General features: G+C 48.2%; 1 protein-coding gene across 1 annotated transcript in view; it reads left to right on the top strand.

Annotated features, from left to right (window-relative positions):
- Fbxw8 (F-box and WD repeat domain containing 8) overlaps positions 1 to 23405 on the top strand; it is a 99321-nt gene that overhangs the window by 68182 nt on the left and 7734 nt on the right. The window contains exon 8 of the mRNA XM_057765648.1: positions 18225 to 18352. Coding sequence (XP_057621631.1) covers positions 18225 to 18352 — 128 coding nt within the window. The remainder of the gene's footprint in view (positions 1 to 18224; positions 18353 to 23405) is intronic.

The raw sequence follows: 23405 nt of genomic DNA, 5'->3' as shown, positions 1-23405 counted from the left end.
ACCACCATGCTTGGCTGCTGCACTCTTGATGCTCTTGTTTCCAGCTGTTAGGACAGTGGACTAGCATGGCAGAAAAGAATCAAGCAAGTGAACGGAACATGAGGTGAAGATTTTCTCCTCCACTGCACACAGTAGATTATTAGTGATTTCCCAGTGTCTTCATACCTAGACACATCTGTCGACAAGGGGCAGGTCTTTGCAGACATGGGGTCATGGTATGCACCCTGTCCTGTGCCTAGCATTTACTCAGCAATGTGCCTCAGACAGTGTTTCATATCTCATGGCCCAGCTCTCTGCCCTAGAATTCCAGCATGTGCTTAGAGCTCATATAGGCTGTGTAGCCAATGCTCTCACTGATGTATGCAGGCCACCCTCACTGTTGGGGTTGCCTCGGGGAGTGCTACACCACACACTGCGACTTGCAGAGATCCTTGTGCAGTCTGTCTTTAGGATATGCATCACAGTGTAGGTAGCCAGACTCTAAAGCAGCCAGTGAGACAGCTTAGCAAGTAAAGACATTTACTACACAAGCCTGATGACCCCAGTTCTGTCCCTGTAATGAGAAGAGCAAACTCTACAGAATTATCCCCCGACCTCTACTCATGTGCCATGGCTTATGTGTCCCATGCACACAATAATGTGATGAAGTCAGGAAATGAAATGAAAAATTTCCATTACAGTTTCTGTTGTCATTAGCTGTATGAAAGTGCCCGCTGATGTGAGCAGACAGGAAGACAGTCTTCGATAACTCTCGAGTGATGACTGTGTTTTAGCACTGCAGGGTTTTCCTCCCAACTGCAGGCCAAGCCCTCCGTCTTAAAGCTGGCTGATGGGAAGATTCAGGGGAGGTGGGTGAGCTTTCGTTTGTTTAGGATCCTTCTGGCTTGCCTGCTCTTGACCCCACTGGCAGTCGGGGTCTTCCTGGGAAGGAACATCTGAGCCTAGGGCTCCTTCTAATGAAGGAGTTCCCTTTCCTATACATCTGTGGTGTGGATTGGAGAGGCAAACTCAGCACATAAGGTGTGTAGCCCTGTCCCCTCAAGCCAAGTTGCCTAGACCTCCTTGTGCCTCTCTCTTAGACATTTTTTAGGTTAATATATTTTATATGTGAGAGTTGTTTGTCTGTCTGTGTTCTGTGCACCACATGCGTGCCTTGTGCCCTTGGATGTCAGAGTGAGCTTTGCTCGGCTCCATGGAGAAGAGTACTTGGTTCACGTCAGTGCGGCTCTGCTAGCCCTGGTGTGATTCTCTCTTCTCTGCTGCTCACACTTGGACCCAGGCTCCCATGGTGTTTCTACATTTCATTTCCCAGTATATGTGAGCTGTGCAGTCAGATACTGATTTGTTAGGTGCCACTGGGGCAGTGCTTAAAAGTGGAAGCATCCCGGCTTCTACTTACACAAACAAGAAGACTGGTCATTAGCTGCAAAAGCCTTTCTGCAAGGCAGCACTTTGTGTTGGGTCAGTCCACGTGCCAGAACAGACACTCCTTCTGGGTCACAGCTGGAAAACCTGAGGGGAAGACAGCAGCCGGAGTGACTTCCCAGGCAGGGGCAAGGAGGGACCTGTTTCTCTGTCCGAGCTGTCCGAGGTTTCCTTCCTCCACTCTGAAAAGACTCTGGTTTCTAGAGGAAAGACTTGATGGCTCATTTTGTCTGCTTTGCCCTCAGTTTTATTACCTCATTTGTTTTTAGTGCTCTCAGTGAAGTCAAGTGCTGGCAACATTAATCCTCATCTGTTTGAAGTCTCGGTATTTTTAATCGTTCTCTCTCTTTCGGTACCTAGGGCTCTACTTGCTAATAAGCATGGGCTCTGCCACTGAGCTGCGCCCTCGACTCTGCTTCTCTTCTCTGCCGTGTTACTCCTGAGGTTCTGCTCCTTAGCTGTCACGGCTGCACTGACCCCTCCACTCACAGACTTCCCGACCCAGTGGAAAGCACTGATTGTAACAGTCAGCTCAGTAAGAAATTCGCTTTTTTAAAATTCATGCTTAAACATGTCCCACCCTGCGCATTGCTCATTAGTTTTTGTTGCTCTTTTAAAGTGAGGCATGGAGGTGTGTTGATCACACGAGTGTTGCTGAGCCCATCAGTTTACATGCTGACAGGAGCAGTCAGGCATGCAGATGTGCGTACCTTAGTATGGTGATGTTCCCCCAACATCAGTGCCACCCACTTGGGGAGGGAGACGAGGACCAAGCGCCCTGTCGGCCCTGTTCTTTAGTTTCACAGAGCATCTCCTTATCTTTGCTGTGTCTTCTGCTTTCTCGGAGCACTGGGTGTTAATCACGGTTACTGGTATGTGATGGTTAAACTGTGTCGTGGAGGTTCAGTGCTGTTTGTGAACACTGTGATTTGGCCATGTGCATTCAACTTGGCAATGCAAGCCACTGTGCCATTTATTAGATTGCTGTGAGCTGCCTAGCAGCAGGTCTGCCTGGAGCTGTGCACACATTGTGGGGGCCGTCTGTGCCTCTGGCCTCTATAACTGGGACTCAGATGAAGGCTTTTATGAGAACATTTGTACCTGGGGCTTAACTATACTTGACTGTTTGAGCCTTGATGAGGACACACTGAAGTCCAAATGCTGAGATGGATTTTAGTCAGGAGTAGAACTCTGTAACTCTCTGTCGGCGTGTCCAGGGGTGCTGTTTCTGGTCACTGGACAATGCGTTTTGTCACATGCTGACCACACTGGTGTTTTACAGGCACCACAGCTGCATGAGCATTGAGTAATGGTGTTTCAGCGTCCACACTCCATCCACACAGCAAACCAGCCAGCCTGTCATGTGGTTGTCACAGATACTCACCACATCAGTGTGTCTCTGGCATTTCTCCACACTCGGCCATCAAGTGACTAAACTCTTAATAAGCCATTTACAAAGATGGTCTGCCTGAGCTTGAGAGCAGGCTGTCCTCTGTGGTGCATGCTGGAAGGCCTTAGAGAGTTAGTGCTCGACACATCTGGACTCCCATGGGACAGTTATTCCCAGGCTTGATTTGGAGGTCAAGGCTGGTGGCCACAAGGATTTACCAGTATTTCTTTGGTCGTATAAAGTCAGAAAAAAAAATGTCTAATTTATATTTTAGCTTTCCTTTAGAAGTTGGGTTTTTAACAGTTTTATGTACAGGTGTTTTGCCTGAATATATATTGTGCACTATGAGTATGCAGTGCCTACAGAGGCCAGAAGAGGGCGCTGGACCTCTGGAACTGGAGTTACAAATGGTTGAGAGCCACCATATGGGTGCTGGGAACTAAATCCAGGTCCTTGGCAAGAGCAGCCAGTGCTTTGAACTTCTGAGCCCCTGCTCCAGCCCCTAATGTTTTTTTTTTTAAAGCACTTTTATTCTGATAAAATAAAGCATCCTCCTGATTCATTGCTTTTATTCTGATAAGGTAAAGCATCCTCCTGATTCAGAAGTTCAAATGAGAGGAGCACCAGCTGAGAGATTCCTCCAAGATCCTCTCCATCCCCTGCCCGTCTTTTGGTTTTAGAGCCAAGTTGGTGATGCCCATTTCTTAGGCATCCTGAGATGGACCATGAGCAGCTTCCCAGCAAAGTGCCATCCTTCCTCTATAAAGTGTGGATGGTGCTGGACGTGGTAGTGCATACCTTCAGTCCCGGCACTCCGGAGGCAGACAGGTGGACCTCTGAGTTCAGGGCCACCCCAGCCAGTCAGGGCTCCACGGAGGAGCATAAGCAGTAGAACTCTGTGCTACAGTTTTGTACCTTGTTTTTGCCTGCAGGGAAGTCTGTTGAGGTAGTTTTGTAAGATACATCATAGAGTTCCCTGGTATTGTTCTGTTGGTTTTTGGAACTTTGTAGCATTGCAGCTGATGGGTGACCTCACCATCAGCACCAGGAGGTGGGTTACTCATTGAGGACCTGCTGGGGCAGAGTGGTGTGCTTCTTCATGACATTGACAGCACTGGCTCTGTGCTAGGGTGCGGTTGAGGGGACCGACATGGCTCCCCAGGATCCTCTGTGTTGGGAGGGGAGGGAGTGTGAAGCTGTGGCTGACTTTGCTGTTCCATTCATACTTCACATCAGTGTACCTGGAAGATGAGCGGCCGGGCCACATGGCTTCACTAGCGTCACGTGACCCTCCTGGGCCAGGTCATAGCGGAAAGAGTGCTGACATGCACTGCTGCATGCCTCCCCTCTGCTTGTTGGGTACTCTTTGGGAGTCCATGATCTGTTGAATAGTTTTCTCCTTTGTTAGTGAGGGATGGCCACATGACGTTTGAGTTAGGTGAGTGGTGCCAAGGCCTGTGTGTTATGTCTGTGGACCATGCTCTTTGCTGCGGGCAGGAATGACAGCACAGGAATGGCATCCCCACAATAAGAGGGCTGCTCAGAGGTCTTTCAACTGTCAGTAGAAATGGATTCTGAATTCTTGATGTCCTTTCTTGGGTTCTCAGACTTCTGTGGTACATTTTCTAGAGGGAGCCACTACTAAATGGCAGGTGACAGTAGAAGTAACAAAAGGAGGGGCTGGAGAGATAGCTCAGTGGTTAAGAGCACTGGCTGTTCCTCTAGAGGACCTGGGTTCAGTTCCCAGCACCCACATGGCAGCTCACAGCTGTTTGTGACTCCAGTTGTAGGGGATCTGACACCTTCTCACCAATGTACATAAAATAAATTTAAAAAAAAAAAAGAAGTAACAGAAGAAAAGTGTCTTGACCATCTCACTTTATACTGCAGTGCAGTCAGCGCAGCTCTAAACATGGCCCTTGATACTCAGGCAGCCTTCTCGATTTTGTTCTCTCTGTGTGTGTGTGTGTGTGTGTGTGTGTGTGTGTGTGTGTGTGTGTCATAGTTCTGAATTCATCAGCAGTGCTTTCCTTTCTGTGGTCATTTATAATAGCATGCTACCTTTATTAATCTCTTTGCTGCCTGAATTAAATTGTGCTCTCAGGGTGGAAAGCCAGAGGCAGAGCTGCCGTGGTGGAATCATGCTGTCAGTGAGTCTCATGCCTCATAAAGGGAGCTGGAGCCCCACTTAGTGCTCTTAGCATCCTTCTATGTATCTGGACATATTTCCCAATTTAGTTCTGAAGCACTTGGCTTTGATGGCAGATTGTATTAAGCATCACACGCCGTGCATTCTAATCAGGGCAAGGGGTGAAGTCATCGCAGGCTGGAATGTGCTGGGCAAGAAGGCTGCCTTGGGCTGCAGTAGCTTATATCATGCTAGAAAATAATTGCTCGAGTCTCTGAGCTAATGACTCCATGTGCAGCCAGGAAGAGACTTGGGACTAGTTGTCTGCACTGGCCACAGGGTGAGCTGTCTGTCTGGATCCTCAGGGGTCAAAGTGTGGCTGCAGATGGGCCACTCTCTGCCACGTCTTGCCAGGATCAGAGAGATAGCTTTTCTTTAGTTGAGGTTTCTGTTTTTGAGAATCAAGACTTGATACTTCACATGCAGAGCAAATAAGTAAACATTGAAAGTTTATAAAATGTTTTCACATTCTACCCAAAACTAACTAACTCTCTCTCTCTCTCTCTCTCTCTCTCTCTCTCTCTCTCTCTCTCTCTCTCTCTCTCTCTCTCTCTCTCGTTTTCTGGAAGGAAGCAGGTTCAGCATTCTTGCATTCTGTCCCATCACTGGGCTGGTTGCATGGGCCTGTGTAGGGTCTGATGGGTCCTGGAAAGAGATAAATGGAGCATGTTTTTCTCTTTCGATTCTTGACCTGTGCTCTTTTACAGTGACCAGCAATGTAGAGGTGTTTTCTCTGGTAGAGATGGACACAGTGAACTTGGGAGATTCCAGAGTGCTGACAGTCTCAAAGATAAATGGATGAGAAATGAACACTCAGGATTGTTTGTGCAGGTTTAGTATTCAAATAATGCCAATAACTGATATTGTTGATATTATTGATAATGAAACTCCACAGCTTTTACTAAGAACCTTGAAGTATTGCCACAGAACCCCAGGGTTGCTCTAGACTGTCAGCCCCACTCAACTCAGAGGCCTCTGAGGACTTAGAACTGAGCATCCATAATGCTGTGCAGCATGAAGGGTTCTGTGGAAGAAATTAAGAATTGTTTAAGATCCTGGTTTCTAGAAGGGTGAAATAACATTGTGGAAGGTTTATACAGGGAACGATGGCTTTCACTAGGGGCTCGAGCAGGGCTTTTGGAGTCAGATAAACTTTAGGCAAGATATTTGCCTTGATTATTTATAGGCAGAGACTTCTTGTTTGTTTCTGGCCTCCTAGACCCAAAATAATCACACAGAAACTGTATTAATTACAACACTGCTCAGCCTGTTAGTTTGGCTTCTTATTAACTAACTATTACATCTTAACCCATTCCTATTTTATATATTACCTTGAGGCTTGTGGTTTACCGGTAAAGTTCCCAGGTGTCTATCTCCTTCAGTGGCTACATGGTCTCCCTGACTCTGCTTTCCTTTCTCCTCTGTCTGCTAGGAATTCCCACCCTACTCTATTCTGCCATAGGCCAAAGCAGCTTTATTCATTAACCCAATAAAAGCAACACAGATATCGAAGGACATCCCATATCGCTTCCCCTTTTCTGTCTAAATAAAAAGGAAAGTCTTAGATTTAACATAGTAAAATTAAATATAACAAAATATTTATCAAGCAAGAATTGCAGCTATAATATTTATATTTATTTTATCTTTTATCATAACTAAAGAAAACTATAACTATTCTTTAACTCCATTAAAGACCCTAGAAGCATATAATATTACCTAAGTTAGCAAGAAGTGCATTGTAAGCAACTTTTAAAACTCTAGAATTGACAGAGACATCTTGCTGCCTGGACAGTCACCCAAAGTTCTTCTGTAACATTGGAACATCCATCTTTAGCCTACAGGCCCATAGTATCCAGCAGACTTTTCCATGAAGCAGGAAATTTTAAATACAGTTCCGCCTATATTGGTAGTTTGTCAGTCACTTTCTTCTGTGTCCTGCAGAATGTCTGGCAGACTTTTTCATAAAGCAGGAACCCTGAAGGACTGTCTCACATTTAGGCAAGTTCAGCAGTCCTCTCTCTGTGGGTCCTGCATGTCCAGTTTATGCAGCCTATCATCGAGCAGTCCAGACAAGAGTAGTTTTTTGCCCAAATGTCTAACCAACTCCATAAGGAACCTCTTCAGCCCATCATCCTCTTGAAGTAAATTGGTGCTTCCAGGAACAGACGTGTCTCATTGTTGAGGAGAGTCTAAGTTCTTAAAACATTTTAAATGTCATATTCTGTAAATCTTTAAAGGTTTGAAGAATACCTATCTATCTGAACTATATCTCTGAACATCTATAAAACCTAACCTACAAGCTTGACTATTATAGATGACTATCTATTAACCTGTATTTCTTAATCATTCTTTAGATTTTTAATGAGCTACACAAACAGTCAAGAGCAGAAGTACAACAAAATTGACCTTAAATTTGTATCAATAAACCAAGATCCATTCCAATGCAAAGTATTCATCTTTATATCATATCCCCCTTTCAATGTATACATTTAAACATTTATAAACAATATTTGGGAATTTGGATCCCACATCAATTTCCCCGACTGAGAAATTGGGGTGGTGTTTAGCACATGACTGGTGCTCCTGTGTCCACTAGCATTGGGGTGTTGTTGGGGTTGTGTAGGTCAAGACAACAGATCTGAGGACGGGAGCCTGGGGTGGCCCAGGAAGGTTGGAGCCCCAGTGATCCATTTCTTTTCCTGAGACTGGTTTTTTAAAAAGCCTGTGAGTAGGAAGATCTTTGTGGAGCTAAAGTAATGAGCTACTACGGAGCTGAGTCACCATACAGCCTTGCTGGCAGGGCTTCTGTCTCCACACAGTCTTGTATAGTTTAGGATGCCACTGACATTTGTAATAGTTCCTGATTTTTAAAGAAGTTCAACAGTATTCTGAAGGCATTGAGAAAATTTATAAAGCTTTATATTGAAGTATATGATATCTATCGCCCCTTCTTATTAGGCTTTTGAATTAAGATTAGATTTTTATTTAGGGTTTAATTTTTCCAGTGGCTTGTCTGATTGTATGTAGAGTTCCTGTCCTGGTTCACCATCTCACACACATGGGATACTGAACTTGGAGCTGACTGTTGTGATTATTTCCCCAGCACAGATGGGGATGGCTTTGATTTCTTTGTGTCAGATGAGTCTCGGGATAAATATTGCCCAGACAGCAGCTAGGTTTATTAGTGTTAAAAATCAGCATGTTTTTCAGCCAGTCATGATCTGAGGGGGCCTGGTGGAAATGTTTGCCTCTTTCCAGCAGAGAAAACAGTGACTATGCTCCTACATAGTCAAGACGGTGGAGATTGATAAGCTTTTTAGGGAGAGGGTGGGAGAGCAAGGACACATAGCACATGGCCTGTGTGGGTTCAGTCTCCAACTCTTCAAATGTTTACTGTGTTCAGAGAACACACAGCAGTTAAAGTAGAGACAGCACCAGAAGACTATATTAACATAGCCCACACTTTGTCTTTTAAGGCCCTGGCTCAGAGTAGGGTTTGCACTAATATCAGTTACTGAGTTGCACAAGCACTGCTAATGGACGCCAAGCTGGTTCTCATAACATGCCCTGCGGTTAATTGCAGGATGGATTCCCTTGCAGCTAGGCAGAGGAAAATTCTATCTCAGCTCACACTTGAGCAGTCACTTGCCAAATTAAAGGACTCGGGCAGAGTGATGAGGTTTGCAGAGTATTAAGATGAGGCCATCTGCACAGAGACAGCTCTGCCATGACCTGACATCGAGCCACCACTTCCCCGGGTCGAGGACAGTCCGCGGATGGGGGTCAACCTAGTGTACCTAAACTCAGTTCCATATCCAGGTTCTTCAGGTCCTCATCAGTGTCAAGGTTAGGCACCAGCCTGAGCTCCTCCTGTTCCTACGGTGGGCTGCATAGGAACTCCTGTTTCCATGGGATTGCATATCCCTGTTGACAAGAGATTTTGAAATGCACACTGAAACGCCTCCAGAGCTCAATCCTTGCACCCCCCACTTCTGCACCCCCATACTCCCTGGCACACATACACCCCTGCACCCCCATACTCCCTGGCACACACACCTGCACCCCCCATGCTCCCTGGCACACACACCTGCACCCCCACACACTCCCTGGTACACACACATACACCAAGTGTATTTTCAGTTTTATGCCAAACACTAGGTTAGGTCCTGCTTCCTGCCAGTAGCCTGCGTTTTAAAGTCGGGCCTTAGCTTCCAACTCTCCACCCATACCTACAAGATAGTCTCTCTACACAGCCCAGAGATGTCACCCTCTTAAATGTGAGGTTCCTTCCTGCCCAGGACTGGCAGATGCCACCACTTCCCTCTCCCCGTGTCTTTTCAGAAGAGGCCTTAGCTTCAGCCCTGCAGTTCCTCTCCTGACGTCAGCACACATGCGCCTGAAGCTCACATTTAACCCTGCTGCTGCACTGCAGCCCACCCTAGACTGGTGGACAGGAGACCAGGGGCTCACAGCTGAGGGCAGAAGAGAAGCAGTGCAGTGTAATGCAGAGGTCCTGCTGTGTCACAGAAACAGGGCTGGCGATCAGTGTGGCCTGGCCAGGTTGTGCCTCTGTTGACACTCTGCTGGGCCTGCACTCTCGGTGGCCTTGGGTAGAGGTTGAAAGAGCAGGAGCTTTGAAGGCCAGCCCCCAGGCTCAAAGCCTACTTCCAGAACTTCCAAGCTGGGCAAGGGATGTACCCTCTGTCCCTCCATCTCCTTGTAGGAACAGTGGGGAGAATGGTGGCCCCACTTAAGCCCTTGTGAAGTCAGATGGAGCTGTGACCCCAGAGTGCTGCACACACAACCGTTCTGAGCAGGGACCAGGAAGAGGCACTCCTGTGTGGTAGCTGGGGTGGAAAAGACCGGGTCTTTCTGCCTGGTCTGCTTCCCAGCTGCTCCCTGCACAATGTGGGGCAAGCTATTTCAAATGGTTTTCAATTCAGTTTCCTGATGGCTAAGTACAGGTGTTGGTGTGTCTCTCTTCTGGGTGGTCGAGATTCTGGAGTATATTCAGAAGGGCTTGTGGGAGAGGCAGTTGCCACACAGTTCTGCAGGCCCCTGGGGCCAGCATTGTGGTCTAGTTTAGGGGCTTTCTGCTGGTCTGCTCTCTGAGCCTCTGTCTGTCTAATTTGGGGCTGAAGCAGAAGTCAGGCTGGTGAGAAGAAAGGATTTTGAGACAAATGAGTTTCCTAGACAGTGTCTTCAGTCTGTAGGCCATAGAGAGCTTTGATCACCAGTCCTTCTGCCTGTCACCTTCCCACTAGAGCTCATGCAGACTTTTTACTTTAAGAGTCCGTGTCCCGGTGTGCAGCTCGGCTCCTCCCTCTAAAGCTCATGCTGCACGTGTGACTGATGCCTATGAGTATTTAGAGAGCATGCTGCCATCTGGGATGAGGCCACCCGGATGTTTGCGTTGTGACTCTAATCTGCACAGGACAGCAGGCATTCTCTGCTCACTTTGTGTCCCCCTCATGGTGCTCTTGGTGGTCACATCTTCCCTGCTTCCCTGTGATGATGGTTCTGTAAGGAAATATCTGAAGCAGGCGGGAGCGGTGTCTGCTGCTGCTCTGAGGAGACCTGTTGTCCTGTACCACCCTGGGCATGTGTCAGGAGAGAGACGTGGAGACCACGTCCTGGACTCCACAGGGGTACACTCACTCTGGCTCCTTTCAGGCTTAGGTCACAGTAGGTGTTGGTTTGGCCTCGGTCTGGTCCTTTGTAGACATCTGCCCACATCACAAAGCCCAAGCCTGGCAAGCCTATGTGATTGGCATCGCCTTCCCAGGAAGAGCCCAGTCCTGGAACAGCCAGGGTTGCAGGTGCATTGGCACGTAGTGGGGAGTGTGTGCAGGCCTTGCCTACCCGGTGCCTGGCGATGCTCGGCAACACCGTCCCATCCCTGAAATATCTTGGCCTTTGGGCTTGTCACTCCAATTAAAACTTAAAATACGAAAGCAGCCAAGCTTCTTCCCTTTGTGTGAGTGAGCGCAAGACAGTGCCAGAGTGTGTCATGGAAACTGTATGGGGGCTGTTTTCAGGGAACTGTGCTTATGTAGGGGAGCCATCTCTTCAAGTGCTGTGTCTTGCTGGGGTGCTGCTCAGGGCACCTGAGAGGCAGGGTTCTGTTTGCCAACAGTGAAGTCACCTCTGAGGCAGTGGTGAAAGTCATTCTCCACATGGTCACAGGCACGGCCGCGCCAGGCCTCGCGCGATGACTTATCTCTGGCAAGGACTTAAAATCGTCTCTCTGGCTTGTTGTCAAAAATTACATCATATCAGAGTAAACTGCTTTTAAATAGGACATCCATTATTCATGTATATTAACTGCTTTTTTATTTTTTTATTGGCTGTTTTGTGTGTGATTTACTTTTTTCCCCCAGCTTCCTTGCCCTCCCCAATTGTCCATCTTTCTCATTCTTTTAAAAATCTTAGCTCACCTGTGAATTCCCCAGGTTGTTCACTTAGCTGTGTGTGTGAAGCAGTGTGCACACCTTGCTGTGTGTGTGAAGCAGTGTGTGCACCTTGCTGTGTATGTGAAGCAGTGTGCACACCTTGCTCTGTGTGTGAATCGGTGTGCACCTTGCTGTGTGTGTGAAGCAGTGTGCGCACCTTGCTGTGTGTGTGAAGCAGTGTGCGCACCTTGCTGTGTGTGTGAAGCAGTGTGCACAGCTTGCTTGTCATTACCAGGATATATAATGTGTCCTTTCCCTTCCTATCTTCTGTATTTATAAAAATGAGCATTGATGGCCCTGTTCTTGCAGAGATGCACCTAGGGAGCTGCAGAGCTGCTCAGGGCAGCTGACCCGCTGGGAGGGCAGCAGACTGTGGGTCTTTTGTAAGACAGTGCTGTTCTCGCCATGGGCAGACAGCACTTACAGGTTGTGCATGTCACCGAGAACTCAGCCTGTGTGGCTGGCATCTGGTCGCTAGGGGACATTTCCCTCGCTTCCGGCCTTGCACTGGAGTGGGGGCTCAAGTCCGCCCTGTTACTGCCCACAGTGCTGATGCTGTGCTGTGCAGCCTGTGTTTGCTATGTCTCTACAGTGTTACTTGAGTCACTATCCCTCCCAACCTCGCCTTTTTCTGGAGTGATTTCTTCATTTGCTTTGCTAGTGAAGCCCAGAGCTGTGTTTCTACTTAAAATGTCCTCATTTTCCCATCCCTCTTAAAGGCCCGTGTGGCCAGACTGCCATTGTCCGAGGTTGATAGGCGATTGCTCAGTCCCTTGAAGACACTGCTGGTTTTGACATCCATTGACGCTGGTGAGAAGGTGGCTGGAACTGCTCACCCCTCAGAGGACTTCTCCCCCTTTGCTGTTGGAAGGTTGGCTCATCCAGTTCTGAGCCAACCTGGAAACCCAGAACCACAGCACGAGGTCCTCACCTGTGGTTTCCCTCCAGCATCTCCATATAGATTTATTTTCATTTCTCCTGTTGGAGATTTCTGGTGTTTCTCTCAGCCGTAGAAAACACTCAGTCTGTACCTGTTGAAGCTTCTTCATTTGCTCACTGGAGCTCAGGTGAGATGTGTGCTGGACCAGCTTCCTGCTCCCCACTCCCTCCCATCTACCTCTCTGCGTGTGTACTGAGGAACTGTTCAAAACCAGCTTCCTGCTACCTGGTTCACCCTCAGGCTTTGCTTAGCTTGTCTGTCTACCATGACTTCTAGAATCTGGGTTCAGTTTCTCAAACACACTCAGTTTGCTGTGTTTCTCACATGGTAGGTGACCCTCCACACACTGACTCTGTGGCCTTTACCTGAAACGGCCAATACCTTGTTATCCCATCCTTGCTTCTCTGTCTCGGCTGTAGGACTCGTCCTTTATTGTGAGCCAGTGCATGACTGGTGTTGATTCGTAGGTCCCACAAAGGTCTGGTAGCTCTGGGTTTGGGGGAGCATTGTGCTCTCCTGTGCTGAGCTGAGCTGAGCTGCTCCAGACATGGGCTCACCGTCACCCCACAGGCTTAGCTTTATACAGAGATCTCAGCTGTGCTATTCTCTGCTGCCAGATGCTGGGTCCCCACCTGGCATTGTCAGGTGTCCCCAGAGTAGCCCCTGGCCAGGCTCCCTCATTCTTTTCTCGTCTCAGTGCTCCCATCACCTTGGACTTCTGTGAATTGTACTGCTTCCCTTGAGTGAATGGAATGTGCAAAAGGCTGTTTGGTAACAGACTTGATTTGCACTTTGAGAAGCTGTTTGCTAAGTGAAACACGTATTAATAAAAACTCAGGGTCAGAAATTGGGGTTCAACCTGAAGATCTGAAAACCAAAGCAGCCAGCACTGGTTTTTACCTCGACCTCAGTCTGAAATGGCGATCCTGCCTCCTGGAATCTCAGGAGACTGCATCTGAGAGCTGTCTTCCCCCGTTTTATATTCCTCTCTGGGGCTGGGATTAAAGGCATGCCCCAACCAGTTTCTATGGCAACTAGTGTGGCTACTGGAATTAAGGTGTGTGTTATCCTAATCTGGTCTGTAAAGCTGACCAGTGGGACTGTTTTACTCTCAGGCAGTCTTTTTTTTTTTTGGATTTTTCGAGACAGGGTTTCTCTGTAGCTTTTGGTTCCTGTCCTGGAACTAGCTCTTGTAGACCAGGCTGGCCTCGAACTCACAGAGATCCGCCTGCCTCTGCCTCCCGAGTGCTGGGATTAAGGGCGTGCGCCACCACTGCCCAGCTTCAGGCAGTCTTATTAAAATACAGTTAAGGGCTGGAGAGATGGCTCAGAGATTAAGAGCACTGACTGCTCTTCCAGAGGTCCTGAGTTCAATTCCCAGCAGCCACATGGTGGCTAACAACCATCTGTAATGAGATCTGGTGTCCTCTTCTGGCCTGCAGGCATACATGGAGGCTGAACACTGTGTACATAATAAATAAAAATCTTTAAAAAAAAAATAAAAAACTTTAAAAAAAAATAAAATACAGTACTGTTAAAATCCACTACTGCCAAGCTTCCTGGTCTGCCAACTTGTCAGACAACAAGGGAGCCCACAGGATTGGGGCAGGATGAGACATCTCCCTGTGGATCCCCAAGGTCACCTAATGGAGGAAAGAGTTAAGCACAAACTGGAGTGGATTCTAGGTTTGCTTGGTTACCAATCCTTGCTGGTTATCACCAAACACAAATGCACACACCTAGCAAGATGCAGGCCCACATAACTACCATGGCATCTGGTCTCTGCTAGTCACACTGAAAGACAGTGGGCAGCAGCATTTCTGCTCCAGGGACCTTACAGCCCTGGTTGAGGAAGCACTCTCCACTGTGTAAGGGCTGGGTAACAAAGCCACACCCGGCCTTCAAAACTGCAGTCTTGGGCTGTTTCCCCTCCTTGTTTGCGAGCTGCAGGCTGATGACACGGTTCAGGGTGGCACTTGGGAACACCAGATGCAGTGCATTGACCCAAAACACCCCCTGCTCTGCTGAGAGGGGAGAAGCCTTCATGCCAAGGGTGGTAGTGGAGAGGGCAGAGTACACTTAAAGTGGGTGCAGATGGAGAGCGCGAGCCCACGCTCTCTGTTCAGAACTGGCTTCTGACCATGGCTTTTCTCAAAGAGCAAAGTGTATGTGGTAGTGAAGGAAGAGGCCCGGAGGGTGGCCGGGAGGGAGCGGGCAGCTGTGTCTACAGTCTGCAACTCTTGGGTCAGCTCTTCCCTCTGAGTCCATTCAGCACACCCCTTGCTTAAAGGGGAGCAGGCAAACGCTCTTGGATTCCAAAGGTTCTTAGTGTAGTTGTTGTGGGACGAGGCTCTGTCCACTGCTGACCGTGTTGCCAAGGTGGCTAAGGTCCTGAGGAGGTGAGCCAGCCACTTTCTGCAGTTTTGGTAAAATTAAATCAGTTGTGTTCCTTGTTCATCAGAACATGACACAGTTTCTCTCTCGGCAAGGCTCCAAAGCTCTTTGAAGACATCTCTGTCTGTTGGTGGCTCATGTTCACAGATGGGTGATGTCAGTCCTGTGTTTAGGAAGAACTTGCTGTGCTGAGTCCTGGTTTCAAAGGGTGGAGGAGTGGGTGGCAGGCTTTGAACCAACCCCACTGAGAGGGTAGTAACCATCTTCTGGCCCTTCTATCAGGATTTGGCTGGAATCCCGCAGCCTCTAGACTCCAGCACAAACCAGTCACATGGAGAAGATACAGACCTCCCTGCCCAGAGTAGTTGCTGATGCTTTCCAGACGTTGGACCTGTGACCATTTCCATCCTGACTGTGTGACCAGTACAACAGCCCTCCTCCTGCTTGAGACCCCAGCTGCTAGGGCATAGCAACACGATGGCTCTGTGGTCCCAGAAGAGGCAGGTCCCATGTGTGGGAGTGTGGGGCGGCTGGGCTAGCAGCAGCTGGTACAGACACAGCTCTTTCAGCTGTCAGTATGTTGGCTGCCACACCCGTTCACTCTAGTCCTGCTGCACAGAAAAGGATTCATAAGTGTTTGTCACTGGCTGTTGAATGTTTTATCAAAAACTGAATAGAAACAACTTACCATATGGAAATATATATGCACAAAAGTTCTCCATTCAAAAGAACCAGAGCTACTTGTGGAGAAGCAGCTGTGAAATACCAAGCTCACAGAAATGCCTTGTATGTTCAGAGCAAGAGAGATAGACCCTCACACTCAAAATCTACTTCTTCTTACTAGACTGTTCCGGGTGGCTGGTTCCTGGAGATGGGTCACACTCTTCTATTATGTAATTTATTCTTATAACTTACTATGAGATACGTTACAGTTTTTCAGTTGTAATATATCTTTAAAAGTATAGTTGAGACCAGTCAGAATAGTTGAAAGTCAGGATTCGAAAGCTATGTTTTATCAGAAATGACTTCAGCTCTCAGAGGGGGAAGTAAGCGGAAACGGAAAACTCCCTGCCCAGTCCCTTACGAAGAAGATGCTTCTGTTCACATGAGGGTCATGCAGGTCCACTAGAAAACAGTGACACGAGAACTTGATCTCATAGTGCAGATGCCTTCAGTGCACAGCAGTCTGGGCTTTGCTTTAGAAGAACTCCTAGGAACACAGAGAATGACAGCACATGCTTGCATCATGATTGCTGCTAACACTGCTGAACCTGCATTTGCTGCTTGGCCGCTCTATCGACTCACTGGCCACATTAGTGCCAAGCATCTGCTCCCAGATTGCATCTGGGGGGGAGTTTCCCCTTCTCTCCAGCATCTCTGAACACCTCTGAGAACAACTCAAGTGGTCGTGGGTTAAGACTCACCCAAGTAGGGCAATAAAGAGAAAAATTCGTCTAATGCATGGTCTTAACAAGAGGGAGTGTGAGCATGAATAATTGATATCACTCGTCTGTGGCAATCAGATAAAATGAAGTCCCATTTGCTCAACCTTATTAAAAGAGAGAGAGTGGGAGGGAGGGAGCCATGGTAAAGGTCGTTAAGGGACTTGTAGCGTGGAAGACCTGCCTTCGAGATGGTAATGTGTTTTCCAATCTCTGTGGTCTTTAACTAAACGCAATGGTAAAGGTTCTCTTTGGATAGTTCTGATCCGTTGAATTATTGAACATTTTAGAAATCCTTGACTGCTGACTTAGATGTCTTTATGATGAATTTGCAGTCTTTTTGGCGGGGATTATCTCCCTGTACCACTCAGAGATGATTGATCCACTTGTCAAAACAGAACTGGGAAAAAGTGGAGGCTGCTGCTGGCTTGTGTGAGCCTCAGTCCTTGTACTTTACCTCTGCCTGCTCCTGTAGGTCCATCTGCCTTCCTGCTGTGTGCACTGGTGTACTTTAAAAACAAACAGATCAATCCAGAATATTGAAATCTGTGATGATAATTAAATCCAAAATGGTTGCTCCAAAAAGATGAGCTGCTCTTTTAAAACTGTCGCCCAGTAGTTGTGCTTGTTGGGGGGCACTGTGGACCCTCTCTGCGCGCAGGGCAGGGCACTGGAGTGTCTTTCCACAGACACTGCTCAGTGCTGGGGGCGCTTTCAAGACACACCATCAGGTTGCTGATTTTCACTTTTCATCCTTGAGGAGCCACCTGTGATAATGTCCAGCTCATTTGCTGAAGATGGATTTGATCACGTGTCTATTAGAAACAGCTTTCTGTCAGGAGCTAGGGATGGTGCATATCTTTAAATCCAGCACTCAGGAGGCAGAGGTACGGGAGGAACTCTGAGTTCAAGGGCAGCTTCATCTACAGGCTGAGTTCCAGGACAGCCAGAACTATATAGCAAGACCCTGTTTTTAAAATAAATAAGTAAACAAACCCAACTTTCTGTCAGGAACTTTTCATCTTAGCTGCATCTTGGCTTGTGCATTAGGTACTGAGAATCTGTGACTTCTGCTGTCTTTCCTTCCAGTGTTAGCAGTAGCTGTGACTGTGGTGTTAGACAACCACAGAGTCTCAAAGATTCAGGTATAGAAATGTGTACTGTTCCCACAGAGGAGATGATTTTACTTGTTAGGAATTTCTCAGGACCGACATAAGACTCTCCACTCAGAAGTGTCTGGGTTAACCAGGAGAGAGAGCATGGTCTCTATAGGAGTGCTGCTGAGTTGCTCTGCAAACCCAGCTCAGTGTGCTCACATGCTCAGCAGAAGTCAGCAGAGGTGCAGTGAGGAGGCCTGGGTCCTGTACTGTTCATTGAATGCCTCCCATGAGCTAATAATTTCTTTCATTAAAAAACTAACTCTCGGGACTTCTGTGCAATCCGTCCTTTATTCCCCTTTGCTGAGGAAGCAGTGCAGACACCTTCCAGGAGGACTGCACTGTGTGGAGCCCACAAGCATCTTCTCACCGGCTTTCATGACCAAACCAAGGGGAGAGTGGGGAAGAAGGCGGAAGAAGGTGCTGTTGGGCCGTAGCTCCATGCACTGTCTGGTGCAGCTTCCTAGGGCCTCTGTACGCTCTTCAGTTGACCCCGAATTTGAAGCCAGTGACCTGTAGCCTTCTTTCCTTTCAAACAAACAGAAAACAATCACCTGGGCTGGGCTTCAGTGCAGCAGTGTGGGGAAAGCAGGCTGCTGACCCGCCATTCGTGTGTCTCTTTCTCCTGCTTTTGCTTTGGCCAAAGACCTCTTTGGTTTTCCTTTCTTAGTCTTTTGTCAATTGAGTAGCTATGCCCCTGGGAAGTGTCCAAGCCATTGAGTAACCCAGTGTCTTCTGGGGACGGTGAAATGCTCATTCCTCAAAGGTGGCACAGTAAGAAGTGTGTGACGTCCCTCTGCTGTGTGAGACTGACATCTATGCTCTCCCCCTCTCAGATCCTGGTGTATAGCCTGGAAGCAGAACGCTGTCTCTCAAAGCTCGGCAATGCGCTCGGTGACTTCACCTGTGTCAACCTCCGGGACAGCCCTCCCCACCTCATGGTCAGCGGCAACATGGACAGGAGGTAGGTCCAGGCTGAAATGACGGTCATCTGTGGCCCTGAGCGTGAGTGCCTCATGCTTGAGCCTTGCCTGCAGTCCCCAACCCCCACTCCATCCTCTGGACTTGGAGCGAAGTCTTGCATTAGGTAATAGTTGGACCTTCTATGCCTCTGCTTCGCTTCTGAAGCACACAGGATGGTTGGTCCTCTTTTCAGGCAGTTGGTGGATGGTCCAGCGAGACCACTTGGAATATCTTTTGTCCCCTGTTACAGAATTTGTTTGGCACAGAAAAGCTCGCTTTCTGATATTAAAAACAATAACCTAAGAGACTGGCCGTGCTCAGCACAATAGGGCTGCCTGCCAAGTGATGCCAAGAGTGTATTTCAAAGCACTGCGTGTCCCTCTGGTGACGGGAAAGAGACTTGATGGGAACAGATTCCAGTTTCTATTTAGCTGATTAGCGGCCTTCTCTTTAACACATTGGCTGAGGAAGTCGGTTTTCCTGGTCCAGGGGCCAGTGCCAGCCTTTAGCACCGCAGGATTAGTGTTTAAAAAGACCCTTCCAGTCCAAAGTTTAGTTTTCTCCCCCTTGTCTTGTCTTCTCCTTTGCTTTCTCTCTGCTTTTTGGCTAGTTACCTACTGCGTCTGATTCAGTGCCCCAGAGAGAGGTAGACTGGCCAGTCACCAGGGCTGCTGGCACCGCTCCCCTGGGCCCAGCCCCGGGCTGCAGGTGCGGGGCTGCTCTGCTCTGGGGTTTCTTTGTGCCAGGTCCCAGAGCTCTGTCCCAGTGGAGTAGCAGCTTGCAGAAGCCACTGTTGGATCACATAGTGTTTGTATCCCGAGCCCCACCCCAGCCCACCCCACCTAGAGCAAAGAGCCTGAACGTGCTTTGTGGGGAGAAGGCTCTGTCCCTCTCTCACAGGGACTCCTCCGGTGACTCAGAATGTGGGGCTTGCAGATGGATGTCTGAGTTTGCTGTGCTAAGGCTTCAGTGGCTAGAGAGATAGCTCAGTCAGTAAATGACTGCGGGGCAAACATGACCTAAATTTGGATCCCAGAACCCATGTGAGCACTTGGGAAGCAGAGGCAAGGGAATCTCTGTGAGTTCAAACCTAGTCTATGTAGTGAGGTCTAGGCCAGCAAAAACTACATGCTGAGACCCTTTCTAAAAACAATAACAACCACAAAAGCGATTGTCACATTCATCTGTAACCCTGCGGGGAAGGGAAACAGGCACGACTATCCTCAGAATTCAGTGGCCAGCAAATGAGAGAGCTCTGGGTTCAGCCTTTCTCAGAAGATAAAGTAGAGGGCAATTGAGGACAGCTGGCATTAACTCTGACTTCCACATGCCTTTGCTCACAGTTGCATACATGCATACACTACACACATGCATGCCCTTGCACACACACACACACACCAACACAACCGCTGCCTAACTTTGCAAGTAACCCCTGTGTGTGGACAGGGGAACAAACCACATCCTGTGAACTGAGCAGTCTCCTCTGTTTTCCAGTGGAGCAAATGTTAGGGGCTCTTGGGAACTTCCAGGTATCAGGCCTGGGCAGTGGACTGATATGTGTGTACAATATGAGTTTCTTGTTGCTGGCAGGAACCCAGGGCTCTGCTCCAGAGCAGAGGAGCCCCTCATGTGTGAAGACCTTAGCCCAGATAACTCCAGAATGTCACAGCCACTGTTAGCTGTCTCTCGCCGCAAACTGTCCTCCAAACACGTAGGCATTCTCAGTAATGCTGGCGTTTCCCTCTGGAGTGTACCCACCTCATCACCCATGGTAACTAGATGAGGAGCCATGTGTCCTCTGGTCAGCGTGGAGCCCAAATTTGATTTTTAGAAACCCATTTTATTAGGATGTAGCAGAATTAAGTTTTTTAAAATAAAGCAAGGAGGTCCCAGGGTTCCTCATACAACATCAATCTTGAGATGACAGGCAGGAACAGGGTTCCCTCAGCATTAGAGCTCCACCCCCCACTCCCCTTAGAATAAACCCAGTTTACGGACCTGGACTTGTGTCTGCAGTGAGGGCTTACAGTTAGCCTCTGAGGAAAAGTCAAGATTCCCTGCCTCATCTAAGAGTCCAGCTATGTAAATAATAATTTTAATTCTGTGAAATAATTAAAATGTTTGAAAGCCCTTATGGATAAGTTTTCTTCCATGTGCAGGCCAGGGCAGCTGTGCCCAGTGGCTAGGAGTAGCTCCATGGACACACTGTCCTCAAAGCTAAGTCCTAGTCTGCACTTTCCTTTTATTTTATTTATTTATTTTGGATTTTTCGAGACAGGGTTTCTCCGTAGCTTTTTGGTTCCTGTCCTGGAACTAGCTCTTGTAGACCAGGCTGGCCTCGAACTCCCAGAGATCCGCCTGCCTCTGCCTCCCAAGTGCTGAGATTAAAGGCGTGTGCCACCATCGCCCGGCTTGCGCTTTCCTTTTAAACTCATTCCTGCCCCACCCTACAGTTGTATTGGGAACCCCTCTTCAGGGCAGGACCACAGAAAGCACTGAAACAGTGTGAAAGGAAGCCTCCTGGCAGAGCCACTTCCCCGGGTGCTCTGCTGCAGTCTGTCAGCAGACTGCCGAGAGCAGCAAACTGAACCCAGAACCTCCGCGTTCCTGTCAGTGAGTGGAGGAAAACTTGGAGCAGTGAGATTACTTCCCTGTGTGCCTTGGACGGTGAAACCCAGGGTCTGGAGGGGAGGGAGGGAGGGAGGGAGGGAGGGAGGGAGGGAGGGAGGGAGGGAGGGAGGGAGGGAGGGTCAGGATCAGAGTCAGTGCTGGGACAAGACTGCAACTGTCAGGGTGCTAAGACACATTCCTTGACCACGAGCTCTCAGCCACTCTCCCCAGATATACAGCTTACTTATTGTGTGTGTGTGTGCGTCTGTGCGTGTCTGTGCGTGTACATCCATGTGTGTGTACATCTGTGTGCCTGTACATCCATGCGTGTGTGTGCGCATGTGTCTGTGCGTGTACATGCGTGTGTGTGTCTGTGCATGTCTGTGCCTTTACATCCATGTGGGGGGGTGGGTGTTGGTACAGCACAAGTGTGAATGAAGCTCAGAGTCTTCAGCTTCACCTCCTCCATGTTGGCTATGTGTTCAATCACCAGCTTCTGGTGATTCTCCTGTCCCTACCTCTCATCTCACCATAGGAGAGCCGGATTACAGGCGTGCTGCTGTGTCCATCTTTAGCTGGGTCTTGAGGGGCCAAACTCAAGTCTTTATTTTTGTCTGCCAAGCATTTTACCCACAAAGCTGCCTCCCCAGCACAAGTCCATTTTCAGAACCACTTCCTTGAGGCAGAACTCATGTGCCGTGCGACCCACCAGCTTAAATGCAGTCAATTCCAGGGCAGTACCCCAGAGAGAAGTTCTGCACTGGGAGCTGTCACTGCTGTCTCCCCCATGCCCTCCACTCTGAGCAACCATTACGTGACTTTCCTTTGGTGTGCATTTACCTGTGGACGCACATAAAAATGGTTGAAATGGCCTTTTATGACGTATTCCTACCTGGTCCAGTGTTTTCAAGGTAAGCCCAGGGGTAGCTTGTATCCAGACATTAGTCACTTCTTTTTAATGGCCAACTAATATCCATCACTGGCAGACATCATTCTGTCCATCTTGTTAAGCTAGTGGACATCTGGGTGGCCTAATTAATTAAATCTCTTAATAGTTTTGACCATTATAATTCTTGTGTAGTTTTTTGTATATCTTCAATTTTCTTGGGCATAGACACCTAGGGATTGAGTTGCTGGCTTCAGTGGTAATTGCCACACCCTTCTTGTTTGGCTGTTCATCCTGCCTGTCCTGGCCTTGGGGAATCTTCCAGTCTCTGTCTCCTCAGCCCATGTATTATCCTCAGCCCGTGTGGCAGTCAGCCTCGTCTGTGAGGTGTCTCCTCGTCCTTTGATCTGCATCATGCTGGCGCCTAAGGACCTGTTTTCCTGTCTTATGTTCATCTGCGTGTCTTCCGTGGAGAGATGACTATCGAAATCCTGTTTTTGAGTCAGAGTACAAGTGGAGATATGGTTTCACCGTGTAGCAAAGTGGCCTAGCACTTGCTTTGTAGAACTAAGGGCAGTCCTGTATCTGCTGCTGAGTTCTGGGATTACAGGCATGAGCTACCACACTCACACTCAAATCCTGTTTTTAATTGAGACTTTTATTGTTGTGTTGTGATGGGTTTTTCAAGTTTTCCATCTGTAAGTCCCTTGTCAGATGTGTCATTTGCAAGTAATTCTTCTTCTTGTGTAAGCTGTTTACTTGTTGAAAATGGTCTTTAAAATATGGGCTTTAAATGTTGATGGAGTGTGATCTATCTAGTTTTTCTTTTATTGCTTGTGTTATTACTTATTTGTAAAAAAAATTCCTACTCTAAGGTTATTAGTCTGTTTTCTTGTGTTTTATAATTTAATGTCTTATATTTGAAATGCATGACCTGTGAGGTAATTTGGGGTGTGGTGTGAGGTAGGGGTGTGGCTTTATGCTCAGTTGTCTCAGCTCTGTTAAGATTGTTCTTTCCATTCTTAAAAATTAATTGACCATAAAAATTGAGTGTGTTTCCAGTTCCGATTCCGCCCTGTTTATGTTCAACTGGCCTCCGGCTGGACTTCCCTACATCTTTTGGTTAGGGTGTACTAGGTAGAGTGAACATCCTTCCAAATGCCAGGCTTGCAAACAGTCTCCATACATGAAGGGAGGACCTCTGTGTTGGAGTTGTGTGTGGTGGTGTGCTGCCTGGGCGGTTAGCCACAGATCTCAGCACAGCTCGGGCTGTGTGGTGAGTGGGCAGAAAGATGATTCGACTTAAGAGCATGCACTGCCCATGCGGAGAAACTGAGCTTGACTCCCAGCACCCACAGCAGGTGGCTCACAACTGCCTGGAGATCCTGCTGAGGGGACCGGATGCCTTCTTCTGGGCTCTGTAGGCACCTGCACTCTTGTGCACACAGACACACAGACAGCTGTGGCATGGGTTCTCTCCAACCACTCTTACCAAGGTTCTAAGGATGACACTCGGGTCACCAGGCTTGCCCTGAGTGTTCTGCTGGGCCAGCCTGCG

This window comes from Chionomys nivalis, chromosome 3 (assembly GCF_950005125.1).
Source record: "Chionomys nivalis chromosome 3, mChiNiv1.1, whole genome shotgun sequence".
NCBI lineage: Eukaryota > Metazoa > Chordata > Mammalia > Rodentia > Cricetidae > Chionomys > Chionomys nivalis.
Note: the sequence above shows the minus strand (reverse complement) of the source record. Positions and strands in the feature narration are given on the sequence as shown.